At 40.4% G+C, this 17495-nt stretch overlaps 1 protein-coding gene across 1 annotated transcript; it reads left to right on the forward strand.

Annotated features, from left to right (window-relative positions):
- Positions 1–10644: 10644 nt before the first annotated feature.
- On the forward strand, positions 10645–11844 carry LOC116253809 (uncharacterized). Its single transcript, XM_031628755.2, has one exon. It carries the CDS (start codon positions 11103–11105, stop codon positions 11457–11459), a length of 357 nt encoding a protein of 118 aa, XP_031484615.1. The 5' UTR covers positions 10645–11102; the 3' UTR covers positions 11460–11844.
- The last annotated feature ends 5651 nt before the right edge of the window (positions 11845–17495 follow it).

Below are 17495 nucleotides of genomic sequence, written 5' to 3' on the forward strand. Positions count from 1 at the left end.
TCAGAACTGCTTGTAAAGTCCTTTCTCCTCTAAATACAGGAGAAATTAATGTCCGCACACAAACTATTTCCCCGTAAATGTTGAAAAAAGAGAAGAGGGGTCAACAAGAGTTTTATACATGTCGCCAAATGTGGGGCTTTGAAACTTAAACAATATAATCAAGAATAGTTGGTCTTTTATAAGAACAACGATTCGCTCAACTCGAAAACAGATTAAAATGAACAAGAACACAATAATAAGATTCAACAATCCGATTCCAGCACACCATGCATTAGATCGATCCCAACAAAGTTTGGGGTTTTTGGAGGTTCGTTCGATAACCCAGGGAGGGAGGAAGCCGACGGCACAATCAACGAAAAAGATCGCATAGAAAAAGATTTATGGTGCAGCTACTGCTTGAAAGCTTCTTTGGGGTGTTTGACCAGCACATGGACCAATACTGGTCCTAAGTTTAACAAGGGCACGCTGGAAAGAACTAGGGGTATTTTGGTAAACTCACTTTAAAAAGCAGATCAATGAAGCGCGTTTCGACTTGACAATTATCCTTGCTGCGTGGTTCCTATCTGCAGAGACATGTCCCTGCCCCACACCCTACCTAGTGGTCCGTTTTGCCCCAAAAGCGAGAGAAAGGCTGTCTCCGCGTGATTGTTTTGGGGGGTAGAACAGAATGTCACCCGTTTGAGTGTCAAAATTGACGATGTTCTTTCCCAAAATTTCTATTGCACACTTAAAAATAGGCGAGGAAAACAAGTTACGAAATATGCTAATATTTTGTCGTAAACATTGTACTGTCTCATGGTGTTTGTATATACAACTTAAACGAGCTTTCAAGAGGTGCTAGGGAGGATTGACAGGAGTGTCAACGACATTTTGTTTAAGATTATTACTCCAAAAGTTTAGTTTTATATTTAAATTTGTGAAAAACTTTGAGAGACTTAAAACATTTGATTATCATGGTTGGTAGCCTTTTTGAAACAACAAACAAAATGGCCAAGATGTGGACTGGGATCCATGAGACTAGAGGTCTGAGTTTGACGTAAAAGTAAGCTGGGTTGTTGCAATGATCCCACATATGTGAGTGTGTGTGCTTTAAGGGAGTTGAATTGCAACATCCCGAAAGTTTAATCATGTATTATGACTTATAAATGAGGTTGTAATTAAGTATTGTAACATCCCAAAAGTTTAATCATGTATTAAAGTTATGAAGAGTCTTAGATGGCTTATAAATAAGGTTGTAATTAAGCAATTGCAAATCTTGGTTCATAACCTTTTTGATATTAAAACCAAAACTGTTAGAAGATGGGTTGTGATTTATGAGAGTGCGCCCAGGTCGTTGTCCCATCTGTTGTCCCATCTATGAAAAAGTTTCATGTATTTTTTTTTTTCTTTCAGTCTCATGTATTTGATGGACGAAATATACTCTAGGTTTGAAAACAGTAAATTAAATGAGAGAATATTACAACAAACCAACTTATTGACATATCAAAGTGGTGCGCGTCTGTCTCTCTCTCCCTACATACGAGTGTTTCATCTATTATTGTAAAGTCGCTGAGAATCCAGCTAGTGTGAATAATATCAGTTTATGGAGACCAAGGTCAAATGGGTTCCACGGGTTTCAACTTGCATTATACTTTACAGGTTTTTTGGGTTGTTGAGATAAGATTGACTTGAAGTCTCTCTGGCTTAACTTTTTTGTTCGTGGTTTATATTAGACAAAGGGGAATAAGTTCTGACCATTTAAGTCTTAACTAGACAAGTGAAAGGCGATCACTCACACTGTTTATTTAGTAAAAGTTTTAAGCATTAAGTCTACCTAAGGCCTATTTGCTCATAGTGGCTCAAGAATATATAAGGTCAAACATTTGTCTAAAATGTTTGTTCCTTATCTTGCATGACGCATATAAACATTATTCATTGGATTGGATCTATAACAAGTCAAGACTGCTTCTGTTGCTTCTGCGTTGTCGTATACTTTCGAAAGGTTTTCGTGCTTTTGACATGGTTGACATAAATATTAACTAATTTAATTATATTGTTTTAAATTCTTAAAAATCTGGTATGAGAAAATAAGCGTGATTGATGCTGCTGACTAACTCAATATTTAGAAAATGTTACTAAAATCATCATGCCATTAGAATGTCGAAATGTTGGACGTCTAAAAATAAAAAAATTTATTGGTGAAAGCGCCATATATAAATAGTTTGGATAAAAATACCAACTATTATTGCATCATATACTACTGCTAATGCTCCTGCGACAACTATTTTTTGACGTTATATTTTTCATTGGTAGTCATCCAACAGACAAATTTGAAAACTCATATATATATATATATATGAATTGAGATGCAATTAAATCGGTGGCTCGGGGGATGGGAAGAGTAATTACGAAGGAAGAGAATGGGAGAGAAGCGTCCGTGTGCGGCGTGTGTGGATGAGTAGACGTCGCCGTCACGAGATCATAAGAGAGATGCTGCCGGTCGGTGGATTCCTTCCTTCTCCATTGCCGTCTTGCCTCGTGGGCTTAAAGCGCCGCCACTATCGCAACACAATCTTTCTCTCTTCTCTCTCTTCCTCAGCCGCGGAGTCTGCGGTTTGGGGGCTTTGCTTACCGAATTAAGCATTCAAAATATCTTGCCACATATGTTTCCGCAAGTAAATTAAGTTCAACATATCAAGCAAACAGAAAAAAATGATAAAAGGGGTTAGCTTTTAATCACTTAATTTTCTACTTGGCAGCCTCTCCGAATCTCTCCAATTCATTCCTTGAGGCGTTCATACATGGCAGTTTCTTGCAATTAATGGATTGAAAATTTGACATGCCTTACGTGCCGAGTACTTCAATCTGCAACCAAATTCAGATGGATTATCAAATGGAACCAGGTTAATTAGGAGTAGGTCAAAACATAATACAGTTAGCTATCTATTCGTCTTGGGTCGATCCAATATGTATGTTTTTGTCATATTTAAACACATCAAATAATATTATATATCTCATATGAAGCTTTTCCAAGGAATCATCGTGAGATTGGACTCAACAGGAAAACAATACAATACTCACAGATAGAGATCTCATACACTTCCATGGTCCAATTTGCTATTAGAGAAGTGCAAAACTACACATGAGTGAGAGCACAAGACATGATTTCAATCTTTTCCTTCCCTCAGCTAGCCCTTTCAATTTTTGGGGTTTTTGGCACATGTATGTTCATGTACCCACTACCTTTTCAGAAAAAAAAAACATGAAAAAACGTTAAAACCAAGTCAATCAAAAAAAGAGGAAAAACACAAAAATGAGAAAAACGCAAAAAAAAAAAGGTGCGCAAGTTTTATTTTTATTTTTATTTCACGTTTTTTACAGTTTTTAATTGCCATATTTTTATTTTCATATTTTTCACATTTTATTTTTAGTTTTTTTAACTTTTTTAAAACCTCCAAGATTTTCAACTTTGTCGTATTATGGCTGAAAAAAATCTTGTCATTTTATACCTGAAAATGATCTTTGTGACAATGCGCTTCAAGAGGTGGTTGCTTACCGCAAAAGTGGGTTTTGATCCTGTCCATCCTAGGCACATCCAAGAAGAAGAAGAAAAAAAAAAACTCTTAAGATCGAAGGAAAGTGTTGATCAGCCCATTCCAATGCTTAAAACCTGCCTTGATCAGCATCAACAATAATTCTTGAAAGCATGTTTCATCCGTAAAAATGTGTGTTCCTAATTTTTGTGCCTCTCTTCACCACAAGTTCTAGCTCTGCCATTGGAGGTAATAGACTATATGACATTCAAGAGATTAGGGGTCCAACTTTCAAAACCCACTACATGTGTGTGTGGTGTGGCGCTTCCGTGCAATTCAAAGGCCTGGAAGTTCGATATCTAAATCACGATTCATGTAATTAAGATGAGAAAGCTAACATATGATTGCTCATAAAATCCGGTCGATGCATCAAACATATATATATATATATATATATATATATATATATATATATATATATATATATATATATATATATATATATATATATATATTAAGACATTGTTTTGGAAATTCGGTATCCAGCCATATATAATTTGTGAAAACCGGCCAATTAAAAGAATGAGCAATCATATGTTAGCTTTCTCATCGTATAATTTGTGAAAACCGGTCGATGCATCTACAAAGGTATAAGCATGGAGAGTCAGAAAGCGTGAAAGTATTACATTATTCATCACTGTAAGGTTATGGCCAATGCAAAAAATTTCTCCATGACAATGATATGCACTATGACATACAGGAGATCTGCATGAATCATTTCCGTCATCTGTTCACAAGCAACAAATTATGAACGTAATATTTGACAAGGACTTGCATTTGAAACTTTAGTTAAAACTGTGGGACATTCTTTGAGGGCACCCGTCGTTACCAATCCAAAGTTCAGCCACGGAAAATTCTCAAAAGAAAACTGCACGAAATGAGGGACCGAATTATAAGATCAACAAGAAAGAGGATTCATCAGGCAACTGTTACATTTAAACGAAAATTTTTTGTATCATTTTAATGCATAGGATATCTATTTATCAATTACATAATTATTACAAAATTTTTTTGATACGTCGTGACAATGCATGTGTATAGGTAAAAGAATTGGTTAAGGATAGTGAAAATATACACATCGCGTATTGGGTCTGAATCAGATCCCATATTTCAGGAAAACGACACACCTTCCAATCAGATTTAAATGCCGATCACTTCAATGGCCTGGCCTTGTAACACAGATGATAGGAGATGACTCGCTTAGCTCATACTTCCATGTTCCATCTTCTCCTACTTCTTGGTATATCTACAACACGATAATACAAAGGTACTCCAAATTTGTGAAATCAAAGCATAATCTATCGTCTCAATGTTCAACATTTAGCTTCCAATTAAACAGAAAATCGCCTCCGATGAATTCTGTATTTGGGCAGTCCCATGACAAGTTTGATGTTTGCAGGTCAGAAATGTTATTGGTTTTATTTTTGGCATCTAAATGCAGCTCATAATGCTTGTCATGAGCTTTATTATCATAAGCAAGGTAAGGTAAAGGGAGTAAACCAACGGAATCATGCCAAGTGAAGAGACGTTCCGCATATTGAAGCCCAGATTTTTCTTATTCTTGACAGTCTAAACAAGAGGGGTTAAACCAGTGCAGACAGGTCTTCGTCATTGAAGGGGCAAACAGAATTTTAACTTGAAGTTCCTGCTCAGGTGGACATTATACACCTCTTGGACGCAACCACGTCATGACTTACTAGTGAAGGAATCTCCTAGAAAGGAAGAAACATCTTTCTAGAAAATAATGTCTGATTTTGGTAAACAATGAGCAGATGCTCAACAAATATAATGAGTATAATAATTAAGAACTCAATCGTTCAGACTGCGTCAGATCTCAACTCATCGGATAGGACCCATGCCTGATTAGTGAAACCAATAAGTGAACTAGGTCGGCGCACATAAGATTCAACCTTTGTGATTCCTTTCTCTGATTAGACAACATCGTGTGTGGCCGGTGCCGCTCCTCTGCGTTTGTGGTCGTAAACATGCAGGGGCACAAGTGTGTGGAATTTAGTGAGGTCCATCTCGTTAAGGACTTCTTGGTTGGTGCTTTTTTGGAAGCCATTCATCTTGAAGGGACATTGTGTAACGGGTATACGGTACCCCACTTGGGTCTCAATGCAGCATCGAATTTAGTGACACCCATCTGGTTAAGGACTTCTTGGTTGGTGCTCTTTAGGAAGCTTCAATGTAAAGGGAAATGGTGTAACGAGTATATGGTACCCCACCCAAGTCCCCTCGACATAACCCAAAACCCTAGAGGCAAGAGGAATGAGAGGGCCTTTTATGTCTTTTTTGAGCGGTAGATTGTTATGCACTTGCTCACCTAAGAAAGGAATGGTGCAAACCATGCCCTTGATTTTTCTCTCATATAATTTTGCCAGCAATCCAATGTACAAATCCACCTAGAATGGCTCTTGTAGGCTTGGACCCGCTGGCTCCAAGTGAAAAGCTCGACTCCATTTCAGCCACTCACTGTCAGACCGCAGAATCATTGATAACGAGCGAAATTTACATTTCTTAAAACATGGTTCGAACCAACGGAGACAAAAAGGATGAACCATACTTCTTGCCATCTGCACTATCTCTCTTCAAGTTACTTGTATTTCTATTGGTGTCACTTTCTGGTGTTTGTTTCCGTTTTTCAATTTATGTCCTTGTATGTTTTCTAAATGCTAAAATCCTTGGCCTTGTCGAGCACAAAACTGGGATGCCAAGTCTACAGTAAGGCTTATGTGCTATATGTTAAACATATTGCCCTGGCACATCTTTGCCAGAGACCATCGGCTACATCTGATGAAGTAGCGCTTAATGCAAAAACAGCCAATTGGAAAGCAATAATCATCCGTGTAAACATCCAAGCCATCGAAGTAACCTCTCCCTCCCTCTCATGAAATTGTATACTCAACGTTGTGAACCTTCTTAAATATAATAGATGCCGAGGAAGATGATATTTTCTCATCATCATTTCGGCAACCACCTTATTTGACTAAATGGAGCACCACTAAAGAGACTATTGAACCATCTAAGACCGCTGGTGCTTTGAAATGCCTGTTCATGCTAAGCATGAAAAAAGAAATTGAAAGTACAGAAACCAATTTTCGACTCGATTGGGTATTGGAAATGAAGTATCCAAATCATATATCTTTGAATATGAGAAAGTTACTTTGTTCAATATAAGCTTGTGCATGAGTGCACACACACACACACACACACACACAAAGTATGTAATGTTCCTGGTAGACCAATCCTGCAAAAAAAATCCTCCAACATAAAAAATGCTCGGAACCAGATTTGCAGTCAGATGGTTGGTCCCTTAGAACTTCCTGCGTTCCGAGAATGTACTTTAGTCTTCATACAAAAAGTTGCCATATCTCGATAACGATGGAAATTTATCTTGTTTGTCGGTGACAGAAAAAGCACCAAGAGAGTCATGTCTCCCTCACAATGCAAGTCCAAGATTCCTGCTACCACCCATGGTCAAAAGATTCGTCTGGGAAACTTTTGGCACGTCACAGAAATTTTGAACAATCAATCCATTGCTTGAACGGAAAGGTCCAACACTGCTCTCACAGTGCAAAAACAACGCACACACAGGTGCAGACTGCAGAGAGAGAGAGAGAGAGAGCTTTACTTGATCAATTTGCTTTCTGGATTTTGATAATATCAAGCCATGTTCCTACTTTTTTTAGCAATTGGGCCAGTTTGACCATGAATGTTTGCTGCTTCCATTTTGAGTCTGTGAAAACATTTTGACAAGGACATCCCGCTTCATAGGGAGTGTTCCGCTAAAAACATCTGTACATAGAAGCCCAACCACATATAACTGGTCTTTTTCCACGTATTGGGGTGAAATAAACCATCCTGAAGCAAGAGCTAGAAAAATGGAAGACGAAACGACAATTAAGATAAGCGCTTGAGCTTAATTGGGACACGGACCGCTAAATTGCTGCTTGAACAGGTTCCTAACTCCATTTTCCTTGAAGGCCTTGTGTCCATTATCACACACTTGCTGCAATCACTATTTGTACTGTTGAATAAAATGGAAAGAAAAGAAGAGAGAAAACCCTCTGGAAGACCAACCCAAAAGGCAGAAAAGAAAGCCTACAAAAATGCCTGCCTGCTCAGCCACATGATTAAATCATGTTCTGCCATAAATGATGTTCACAAGCCATCATAATTTCAACTCTGAAGATACAAACAACATACTCTGGAAACATATAATAGAAATTAAGAGCGATAATTTCCGCTTGTGTGAGAGCAATGTCAGGACTAACAGCATCATGTACCATACTCAGTTTAGGAGCATCAACTGAGAGGTTATTTACAGAAGTAATGAACTATATACAAGTATATACAAGCTTGTAAACGTTAATGACTGGTGACTCATTTTCCATAACAATCAACATGGAATAACATTATTAAATGCATTAACCACCAAAGACAGATGTCACAAGGACATGAAAGTCTACATTAGATTTTGTCAACTCTGACAATGGCAACTCACCATTCCATCTGCATATACAAGCATGTAAAAATAGTGTCTGGAGATACATTTTCTGCATGAATCAATATGGTAAATATTATGTGCATGTGTTTGTGCGTAAATGTGTTGTGTTGTGCGTGCATTTGGGTTAGTCTATTCATGTGTGTGTGAGAGAGAGAGAAAGAGAGAGAGAGAGAGTAAATTTCACGCAAGAGGAGAGGAAAATTCTGAGAAAATGTTGGCTAAGGACACACCCAAAGGCACCACTATATCTGCATTGAGAGAGCTCAAATTTCACGCAAAGGAGGCAGAAATTTCAGTGGAAATGTCAACTGAGGACATACAAAGGCACCTGTGTATCTGCATTGGTGTTGACATGTATCTCTTTTCTCGTTACTTGGAACGCATGTGGTACTAGTCTTAAGAATCTTTATTTGATGAACCCTCATATATCCAACAGCTTTCATTTACACAAGAAAGTGTGATATCTAACAAACAGTCTGTCTTGTCAATATGTTCATTTCATGAACAGTAGGTGCCTGTATTCTGCATTTACACTACTCACTGCAAAATGAGAACTTGACGTCATGTTATCTCATCGTTTAAGGGACAGCAACATATCCAGATATTTCTGGGAAGAATTAAATCCATTCTTGGTTGTGCCAAAGATATAGTTAACAAAACGAGCTACAAGGAGACGAAAAAACATCCATCCTCAAGTATTATAAGAAATAAATGCCACCACAGGGAGATCAACATCATGTTCAGACTTCAGCGCAGCAACCCTAACAAATCCAAAATTTTCATGTAAATAACCACTAGAAAACTGCTGCTAGAAAATAATATGAAATCCAATCAGCTTCAATGGAGAAGGTGCCTCCCTCCCAGTTTTTCTGTTATTTTTTTCCGAGTCCATCTTAACTCATTTTCAAATTTTCTCCCAAATCCCACCCCACCAAAATACCATTCCGTTAATCAGAAGAACATCCTTCCTTCAGAATCAAGAGTTCTCACCAGACCAAACATGAGCACGGAGCACCATGGACACTTTTCATGCAGCGAAAGGCCATGAATAGCATAACATTATTTACCTTGATTACAAGGATCATGAATCGGCACATTGCTTCTTCTCTGCTTCAAGTATAAAACACATGGCTACCCTACCAGGGCACCACCATAACTTAGTCACAAAAAGTGCTCAGTCAGCTTGAACAAGAACTGTGAAGCAGCACTGTGCAAAACAAGTTGGCAGCAGCAGGAATGGAGAACTAAGGAAATGCAGGATATCGACTGTTGAAGCAACTGGCGGACAAACCCTTTTTCTTTCACTAGATGGCATATTGATCTTCTAATGCCTACTTTGTGTGTCAATCACTCCATAATTTTTTCCGATTACTGCGTTTCATTTGATGCAGAGAGTATTATATATAAATGTCATTCAAGTAAGATATTGCATATGTAACATACTTATGAAATTGCAAACGAGAACATTATGAAGGAAGCACACTTTGTTTTTTTGAGAAACATGGCACTGGTTCAATTACTAACAGTCAAGTGAGTTAGAACAGCTTGAAGTGACCTGCTTTAGTTTGTAGATCAGATGTGATGCTATGCAGTAGGCAAGCTTCTGCCTAAGCCTCCACAAAATCCCTTCACCCTCCCTAAAAAGATGCTTCAATGGACACTTGGTTCCAACATATGGGAAAAGGCAACGCCAGAACTTCCTGTGATTTTATCCCACTGAACAAGCGCAGCACATGTTTTCTTTATATGCCAATCTTGTACTTATCTCCAAAGCATCATGCTAATATCAAAACTGCTCTGTATCAGCTAGACAGAAGAGACCAATAATCACAACTTGACAATCAGAGAGCAAGAACTTTCCTTTCTCTTCAAGAGTGAAAAAGCAAACTTGCATTCAGTCTACCAACTCACACAATTTTGGACATATCTAATTGTACTAGAATAGAACTGTTATTCTCGCTTAGTAGTTTCTGTTACTTTACCATCTTTCCTCCGTCATTCTCAAGCTCTTTATATAGGATGACGAAGCAACTTCACAAGTGTACATATTGAAACCTTAGGATGATAACCTCAATACTAGTACCAGAGCACCATGAAACCAGTCACGAATGGCTGGAAGTACCAACAACTTTTACTGTAGTAGGCAAGCCGGGTTATCAGAACCTACCAGTTTATGCCGAAACATGCAACCAAACATTGAACTTCTGACTTCTTCCACCTTAAAGGTTTTAAAACCAAAGCCCCAGCCAGGTGGTGGACGTAGTAGCTCTTGTTGGCAGGAGGCACCCGTCAGACCAACAAGCATCTCAAGCTTGGAGCTACTTATGAAAAACATGATACTAAATCAAGGGCATTCACCATGAAGGCCCAGGTAATTCACCCGCAAAAGAAAAGCTAAGAAGTCTATTCATCACCAGCAAGCAACAGCTGTGTAATAAAGAAACAGAACAAAAACCAGGTTAGAAAAGAAGGAAAATACATTACGAGGAAATCCACAGTAAAGCAACGACAGTAGCCAGCATATATCATCCACATTAAACGCACAGTGAACAAACTCACCAATTTCTTTGGATTCAAATTTCCAAGTTGCAGAAGAGGTCAATTTCAAGTCTCGCGAACTGTTAAGGGTATTTTCGTCCATGTATAACTCAGGAACATGTCCGTCCTCTGTTCCCAACGGCTTAATAATCACATGCCCTGTGACCACCATAGACCCTAATTCTAACTCCTTTACCAAATCTGTCTGTCTCAGACAAAGGGGAGCGGAGAACGACCGCAAACTACAACCTTTTCAACAATTCCAGCACACATACTCACAGAAGCGGGTTATTTTGCACAATTCCCAGGGGTGTTTCCGTCCACCAGCGAAAGTCGGCACATTCTGGACGCCGAGTCCGGTCGCGCTCCCCCCGTCCCAAATCTGAACTCCCCCCGTCTCCTCGCTGTGGATCGCTGGAACTCGACAGAGCGGAAGAAGATCCCGTCGATCGACCTTGGCTCCGAACCGGTGGCTGGAGAGGATGCAGACAGACGATGAGTGGCTCGCTCCGGACAAGCTCTACCACGTGCTCTTCTGCTTCTTCGTTGCCCTAGCTTCCGCGGAGCTCACGCGCCGCTGCGGCCACTCCTTGCTGCGGAGGCGGAGCATTTCCATCGGGAGCCTCGTTTCTACGGCAGCCGGAGCCGCGAAGGAGATCGGAGATGAGATGGGCTTCTGGACCTCAGGCGGTGGCTCCATCAAGGACGCCGTCGCCGACCTCTCCGGCGTCCTGCTCGCGGCGACCATCCTCTGGGCCTTGGCCTTGCCTCCGCCTCCGCCTCCTCCTAAGGGATCGCACGAAGATCCCTACCGATTCCACGGGGATTCTGCCGTCTGAAACTCTCCCCTCTGCCTCTGATATTTCCGGCTATTTTGCCGGTGCCGGGATCTGTAAGCGAGGACATCTTTTGCCGCCGGAGGAATGACTAAAATGTTCATAACACGATCGGTCAATGCCGATTAGGGGTTTTGACTCCGATAAAAGAACGAATGAGATTCGTGCCCTTTGTAAATACTAAATAGTTGTAAATGCTTCGCCAAGCTGTTCATCATGAGTGACAAATGAATGAATCAGTTTACGGCTCAAGCCCCTGGCGCCCAACCTTTACCATTCTGAAATTATGAAAGGTAGGTTGTTGCCCCTCGGCTCTCTCTCAGACTCTCAGTTGTTGAAGGCTTTTGAGATTATGTATGAATAGGAAAATTTCTTTGATTTTTGTTAATCTTCTTGATTAGGCAGATTTCCAAGAGAATAATTCCCTCAGGATTTGCTTATAAAAGCCAGTAAAGTAAGAGAACTTGGCAATTTTGTAAAAAGTTTTTTGGGCTATGTTTGAAAACCGAGGCTGATCTGAAAATTTATATCTATATTAAACTAATTTTTTTAAAATTTACATATAAAATTTTAAGAAATTATATGGACACCGTAAAAGGACATCTTGGATCACAAATTTGAATTAGGTAAAATCTATTAGGTTGATCGTGATCAAGATCAGGCTGATGCTCTTCTTGACCTTCATTGCGAAGAACCAAAAACGAATTCCCCTTCTGGTCGGTTCCAGTATTGTGAGGCCAACCAGTTTCGGTTTACTCCCTCCATCGACTGGAGGAGGATCTGCTGGAACAGATGCCTCCGAGGAGCACAATCACTATCAATTCACTTTTGCATGCATAAGTAACCAGAGAAAAATTAAGTGGAGCCGAAGTAAAGATCCCAGCGAATCCATACCTGGCACACGCTTTGGTGAAATTATTGACATCTCAACCATGGCCGCCCAACATTTGTAGAGTAGCATGGACGGTGCTAGAGATAACTCTTCATTTCACTCTCTTTTTATCTGCACTCTTCTTCCATCATGCCATTTCTAAACCGCTTTTTTTTTAATTTTTTAATCAAATAGTGCGTATTTTACCATTTTTAGTACGGCTGTTTTGGCCATTTCACACCACCTCAGCAAGAGCTGTTTGGCAGCAAACCCAGACTCATATGCGACGGGGAGTACCCCAAAATACTCTTATCAAAGTTAAAAAAAAAAAAAAAACTTTTAAAAAATGTAAAAAGCATTGTAAAAAAGTAAAAGTTTAAACTACCTATTATTTTATAAAAAAAATCAAAAAATACCTTCCTCTCCTATTGTGCATACTTAGTGCGTGCAAGCTTTTATGTATGCAACTCAATCTGCTACAGTGGGTGGAGAAAAAGCACATGGGAGTTGGGGTTTGATTAAGCGAGTGGATGTATGGCTTCATCATCCAGCTTTTGGTTTTAACGATGCAAATTTCTCATTTTCTTTGTAGTGTTACAAAATGATTTTTTTTCCCCCTCTTCTTGTCAAAATTTGGGTTTATATTGATTTTTTAGACCATTTCCCTTGTGATCCAGAGAGAGAGGTACGCGAGATTGCAACCACGGAACATGGGTCTATGCGCGCTGCACCTAAGCTTTGCTGAGACTGTACCAACACAGGAATTAAGGTAGTGGATGTAAGGCTTCATCATCCAGCTGTTGGTTTTACCGATACGAACTTCTCATTTTCTTTGTAGTGTTATAAAGTGACGTTTTTTTTTCCTCTTCTTGTCAAAATTTTGATTTATGTTGGTATTTTTCCGTGTGAGAGTTAGACCATTTCCCTTGAGATTGGTTAATTTCAGAAATGGAAAATAACTACTTGCATCTCATACTTTTGTTCAATCAATTAATTAATGCTGCCAATGTTAGCATATATATGCATGTATGTGTAAGAGAAAAAACGAGAAAGGCGACTGTCCTTCTCGTTTGGTAGCACGGGATCGCAACAGGGACGGAGACGAGAGTCGACGATCAGGGGAACAAGCTTACTCCTTTCTATGTCGCCTTCGGTGACCGAGAGCATTTCGTCAGAGACCTGAGAAACGTAACTCAATTTTCAGAGGTCACTCGGCAATGCCTTAAGCTGCCAAACCCTCGAACAAGTATTGAATGTTCATGTCAGTAATGTGTTTCATAAAAATAAAGTTGTTTCTTGGTCCTTTTTCAACTTTCATTAAAGATTAACAAGTTCTCTAAATTCTATAAAGGGCTACAAATTTTTCAATTTCTTGGTGTAGGAGTTTTTGTGAATTTTTTATTATCAGAATAAACAATAAAGAATCTACGTAATGAACCTAGATGCAACAGGAGATCACATCATACAATACAGTTGCAATAACAATGAGTGATCAGACTTAGCTATATCTAATTTTAGAGTATATAAATCGGAAGTGGAGTATCTGAGTTACCTCATTAGATACTCTAGAAGCCACTTTCCTCATTAATAATAATTGAAGGAAAAAAAACATTCATACGAACTATCACATAACAGTTTTATTTAAATTATTGGATAATTTAGTCACTATAAGGCTGCGTTTAATTACAATAGATTTGAGATATGCCGTTTGAAGTCTGACCTTACCCCCGCTCCCCTCTTTTCTCTCTCTTATCGGACCTCAAATCCATGATTTTTTACACTACATCACGGATTTGAGAGATCCACATTAAAGGGTGGATGCCGAAATCCAGCAGTTTGATATTCCAGCTATCGTGAATTTTAAATTCAATATCCATGGATCAAACGCAACCTCAGGTTTTGGCTTTGTTGTTCTTCTTATTGAATGTTCATTGAACATTCAATTAGTAGAGAGAACTGCCTTAAAACGATTCAATTATTGATTTATGTTATTCACCTATCGACGTGATTACTTAAGCTCTAAAGCTCCTTCAACTTGCCTTCAAACGCACGTGCCTTAGCTTGTTGATTTTTTTCAGCCACCGAATCACCCGCTTGATTGGACATATCGTTGTAGGTTGGAACATCAACATAACTGAACACATCGACAAATCACATGACTATTATAGTCTGATCTTAGGTCCTTTTGGTGACATGTTAAATTATTTTATTTGAAGTTCTTGATTTGGCAAAGAGGAAGACGCAGGGATGAAGAGTAGAAGGCAGACAAAGAGAAGCAGCCCAAAGGAGGAAGAGGAATACGGAGGCCTTGGATGGAGAGCAGGAGAACAAGAGGCAGCGACAGAGAAGAAGTGAGCTTCGGAGAAGAAGGGAGCTTGCAGCGACAGAGGAGAAGGTGGCTTCAGGCGAAAGGGAAAGACGCGAGGGTTTTGACAGAAGGGGAAACTGAGAGAAAAGGAGGAAGAAATTTTAAAGTCGGAGGTCGGACCTCCGACTTTTTTCCGTGGATATTTTACCCCCGTCGTACGAAGAATTCGCGTGAATCTTTCACGCATTTGATGTTCTCATGGTATGGCGGTTGAAATTTCAACCGATCGTACACTTTTCAACCACTCCTCATTTTTTACCCCTGCAATCAAACGCAAGCCTAATGCAGAAAATTACAGGAACAAAGTAGATCCCAAGATCAAATGAATGCTGAGACCTGAACTTGATTCATATAGACCCATCTTCTAATCCACTAGGAAGCTTTTTAAAGAAGTTTCTAATTTTACCAAATCCTCATCCCAATAAATGACATTGTTTAGAAAAACTTCTCTATATTAGTCTAAACTCAAACGATCTCATGATTCATTATCATGAAATGGGTGCTAACCATTGTTATTAAGAAAGAAGAAATAAAACCATACAGGAAAAGATTTAGGGTTTCTTCACCAATTAAGCAAAGAGAATGCTAATCATTGTTTGGAAGAAGAAGCAGAAGCATATTGGAAAAAGATTTGGGTTTTCTTCACCAATGAAGCAGAGAGAGAGAGAGAGAGAGAGAGAGAGTTACAAGTAGAGGGAGAGAAGGAACTCATAGGCAAGCTGACGATGCTCTTCTCTGAGAACAGTGAGCAGCGTCCACCGTCGCCCTTCACATAAGAAAAGGGCGACGGTGGACCATGGGCGGAGCGGCGAAAGGGCAACGGTGGCGAGTGGCCCAGCGATGGAGCGGCGACGGTGGCGCCGTTGCTGTGGCAGACTGGCTGGTAGCCGGTGGCACATGGTCGCTGTCTCTCCCTGTCTCTGCCTCCCTCGAATCCTTGATGCCTCCCTCCGCCTTCGATGGAAAGAAACGAAAATGTGATTAACAAAAAGGAGAGGGCGCTGCACGCAGGTGAGGAGACGCCCGACCTAACGGGCCGTCGGGCTGGGCCAGGCTCACCCAAATTGAGCCCGATAACATGATTTTTTGACCCGGACCCGGCCCAGCCCGACGCCCAGGCTTAATTTGGTAGTCTGTTGTCTATTAATGGGATGCAATGCCGTTAGTTGTTATTTAATTGGCTATGAAAGGAAAGAAACTTGAATCCAGAGCCAAGCAGAATGCCATGTTCCATTCACCGCCTGGTTCGTTGGCTAGCTGAGAGAGCTGACTCTGTGGGATTGGAAGAGCACCCATCGATCTAAAGTGAAAACCTCCTTTAGGGCGAATTGTCTTCTGGATTCCAAGTCTTTTCTAATCAGGAACAACCTAAAAGGTTCCTGAAGATGGAGCTGGAGTCATATAATATATATTATCGGGTTTTTTTCCAAAAAGTCGGATTTTATTTGACAATGGAACCAATGCATATTGTGAGATGAACAATACGCAAAATAGAGATGCATCGATGAAGGCACGGACTAAAACACCACTTGCGTTATAGATTAGAAAGTATTCCGTAACGCCGAACAGACGCTACGATGTCGTAGGAAGTGCGCAATCTAAAACACAAACTGTAACGCATTTCGGCCTGCGTTACTGAGTGATTTGATTTATTAAGATTGATGAGCAATGTAGCAGGCCCTTACTTACTAACATTGTGATATATTTTAAGTGTATGCTCCCTTCAGTGAGTTGCTTGAATCAATAATATGGAAGAGATTGTTGCTATATATGGCATGTTTACTACACTTCCATGTACAAATCAATAATTTTATTTTAAGGCTGGGCATCGGGCCGCCGGCCCGGTAAAAATGTAAAAACCAAAGCCCGGTAAAGGAAACGGGCCAGCCCGAGGCCCGGCCCATTTAGAAATGGGCCGCGTCGGGCCCATGCAATATCGGGCCTCGGGCATAAATCAAAGCCCGAGGCCTGGCCCGGCCCGATTATTTAACGGGCCGGGTGGGTTGGGCCGAGCTTTCATTTTCTTCATTTTTTTCCTCTTTTCAAGTTTCTGAAAACCCTAACCCTTCTCAACCCTAACCCCAATATCGAAAAGAGTCAATATGAAACTGAGCAATGGAAGCTAGCCGCCGCCATCCACTTCCCACCACCAACCTCTGTCGGCTACAACGGACTCTCCACGGCCTTCTTTCTCTGTCGCCTTCGCCCAACACCTCCTCCTCCGATAAGCCCAACGCCTCCACCTCCGCTTTCTCCCAATGCCTCCTCTTCCAGTGAGCCCAACACCTCCTCCTTCGCCTTCGCCCAATGCCTCCTCCTCCTCCGCCTTCGCCTAACGCCTCCTCCTCTGACAAGCCCCTTCCTCGCTGGCGCTGCCGCTCTTCGCCCGCCCTCCCTGAGTCTCTGAAAGTTTGTAACCTCAAACACCTACTTCGGTCCTCATCAAAACAACGAAAAGAAGAGGAAGAAAACCCTAACTCCCTAACTCCATTTATTTTTAAAATAAATAAATAAATTTGTTGTCAAGCTTTTCGGGCCCCCGATAATCATAGTCAAAGGCCCGAGCCCGGCCCGTTGATTATCGGGCCGGGCTGGGCAAAAGAAAAAAGCCCAAAACTCAAAATTTCAAGACCCAGGTCTGATCCCAAGTCGGGCCAGGTACCAGGTACCGACGGTGGCCCGGCCCAGTGCCCAAGCTTAAACAATTTTAGGCTCTAATCGGTGGCAGTCATAAGATAAAATGGGAAAATATCAATAAAAAAAACAATGTTGTCAACTTTAGAGATTGCTGCTGTAAAAT

This window comes from Nymphaea colorata, chromosome 5, assembly GCF_008831285.2.
Source record: "Nymphaea colorata isolate Beijing-Zhang1983 chromosome 5, ASM883128v2, whole genome shotgun sequence".
Taxonomy (NCBI): Eukaryota; Viridiplantae; Streptophyta; class Magnoliopsida; order Nymphaeales; family Nymphaeaceae; genus Nymphaea; species Nymphaea colorata.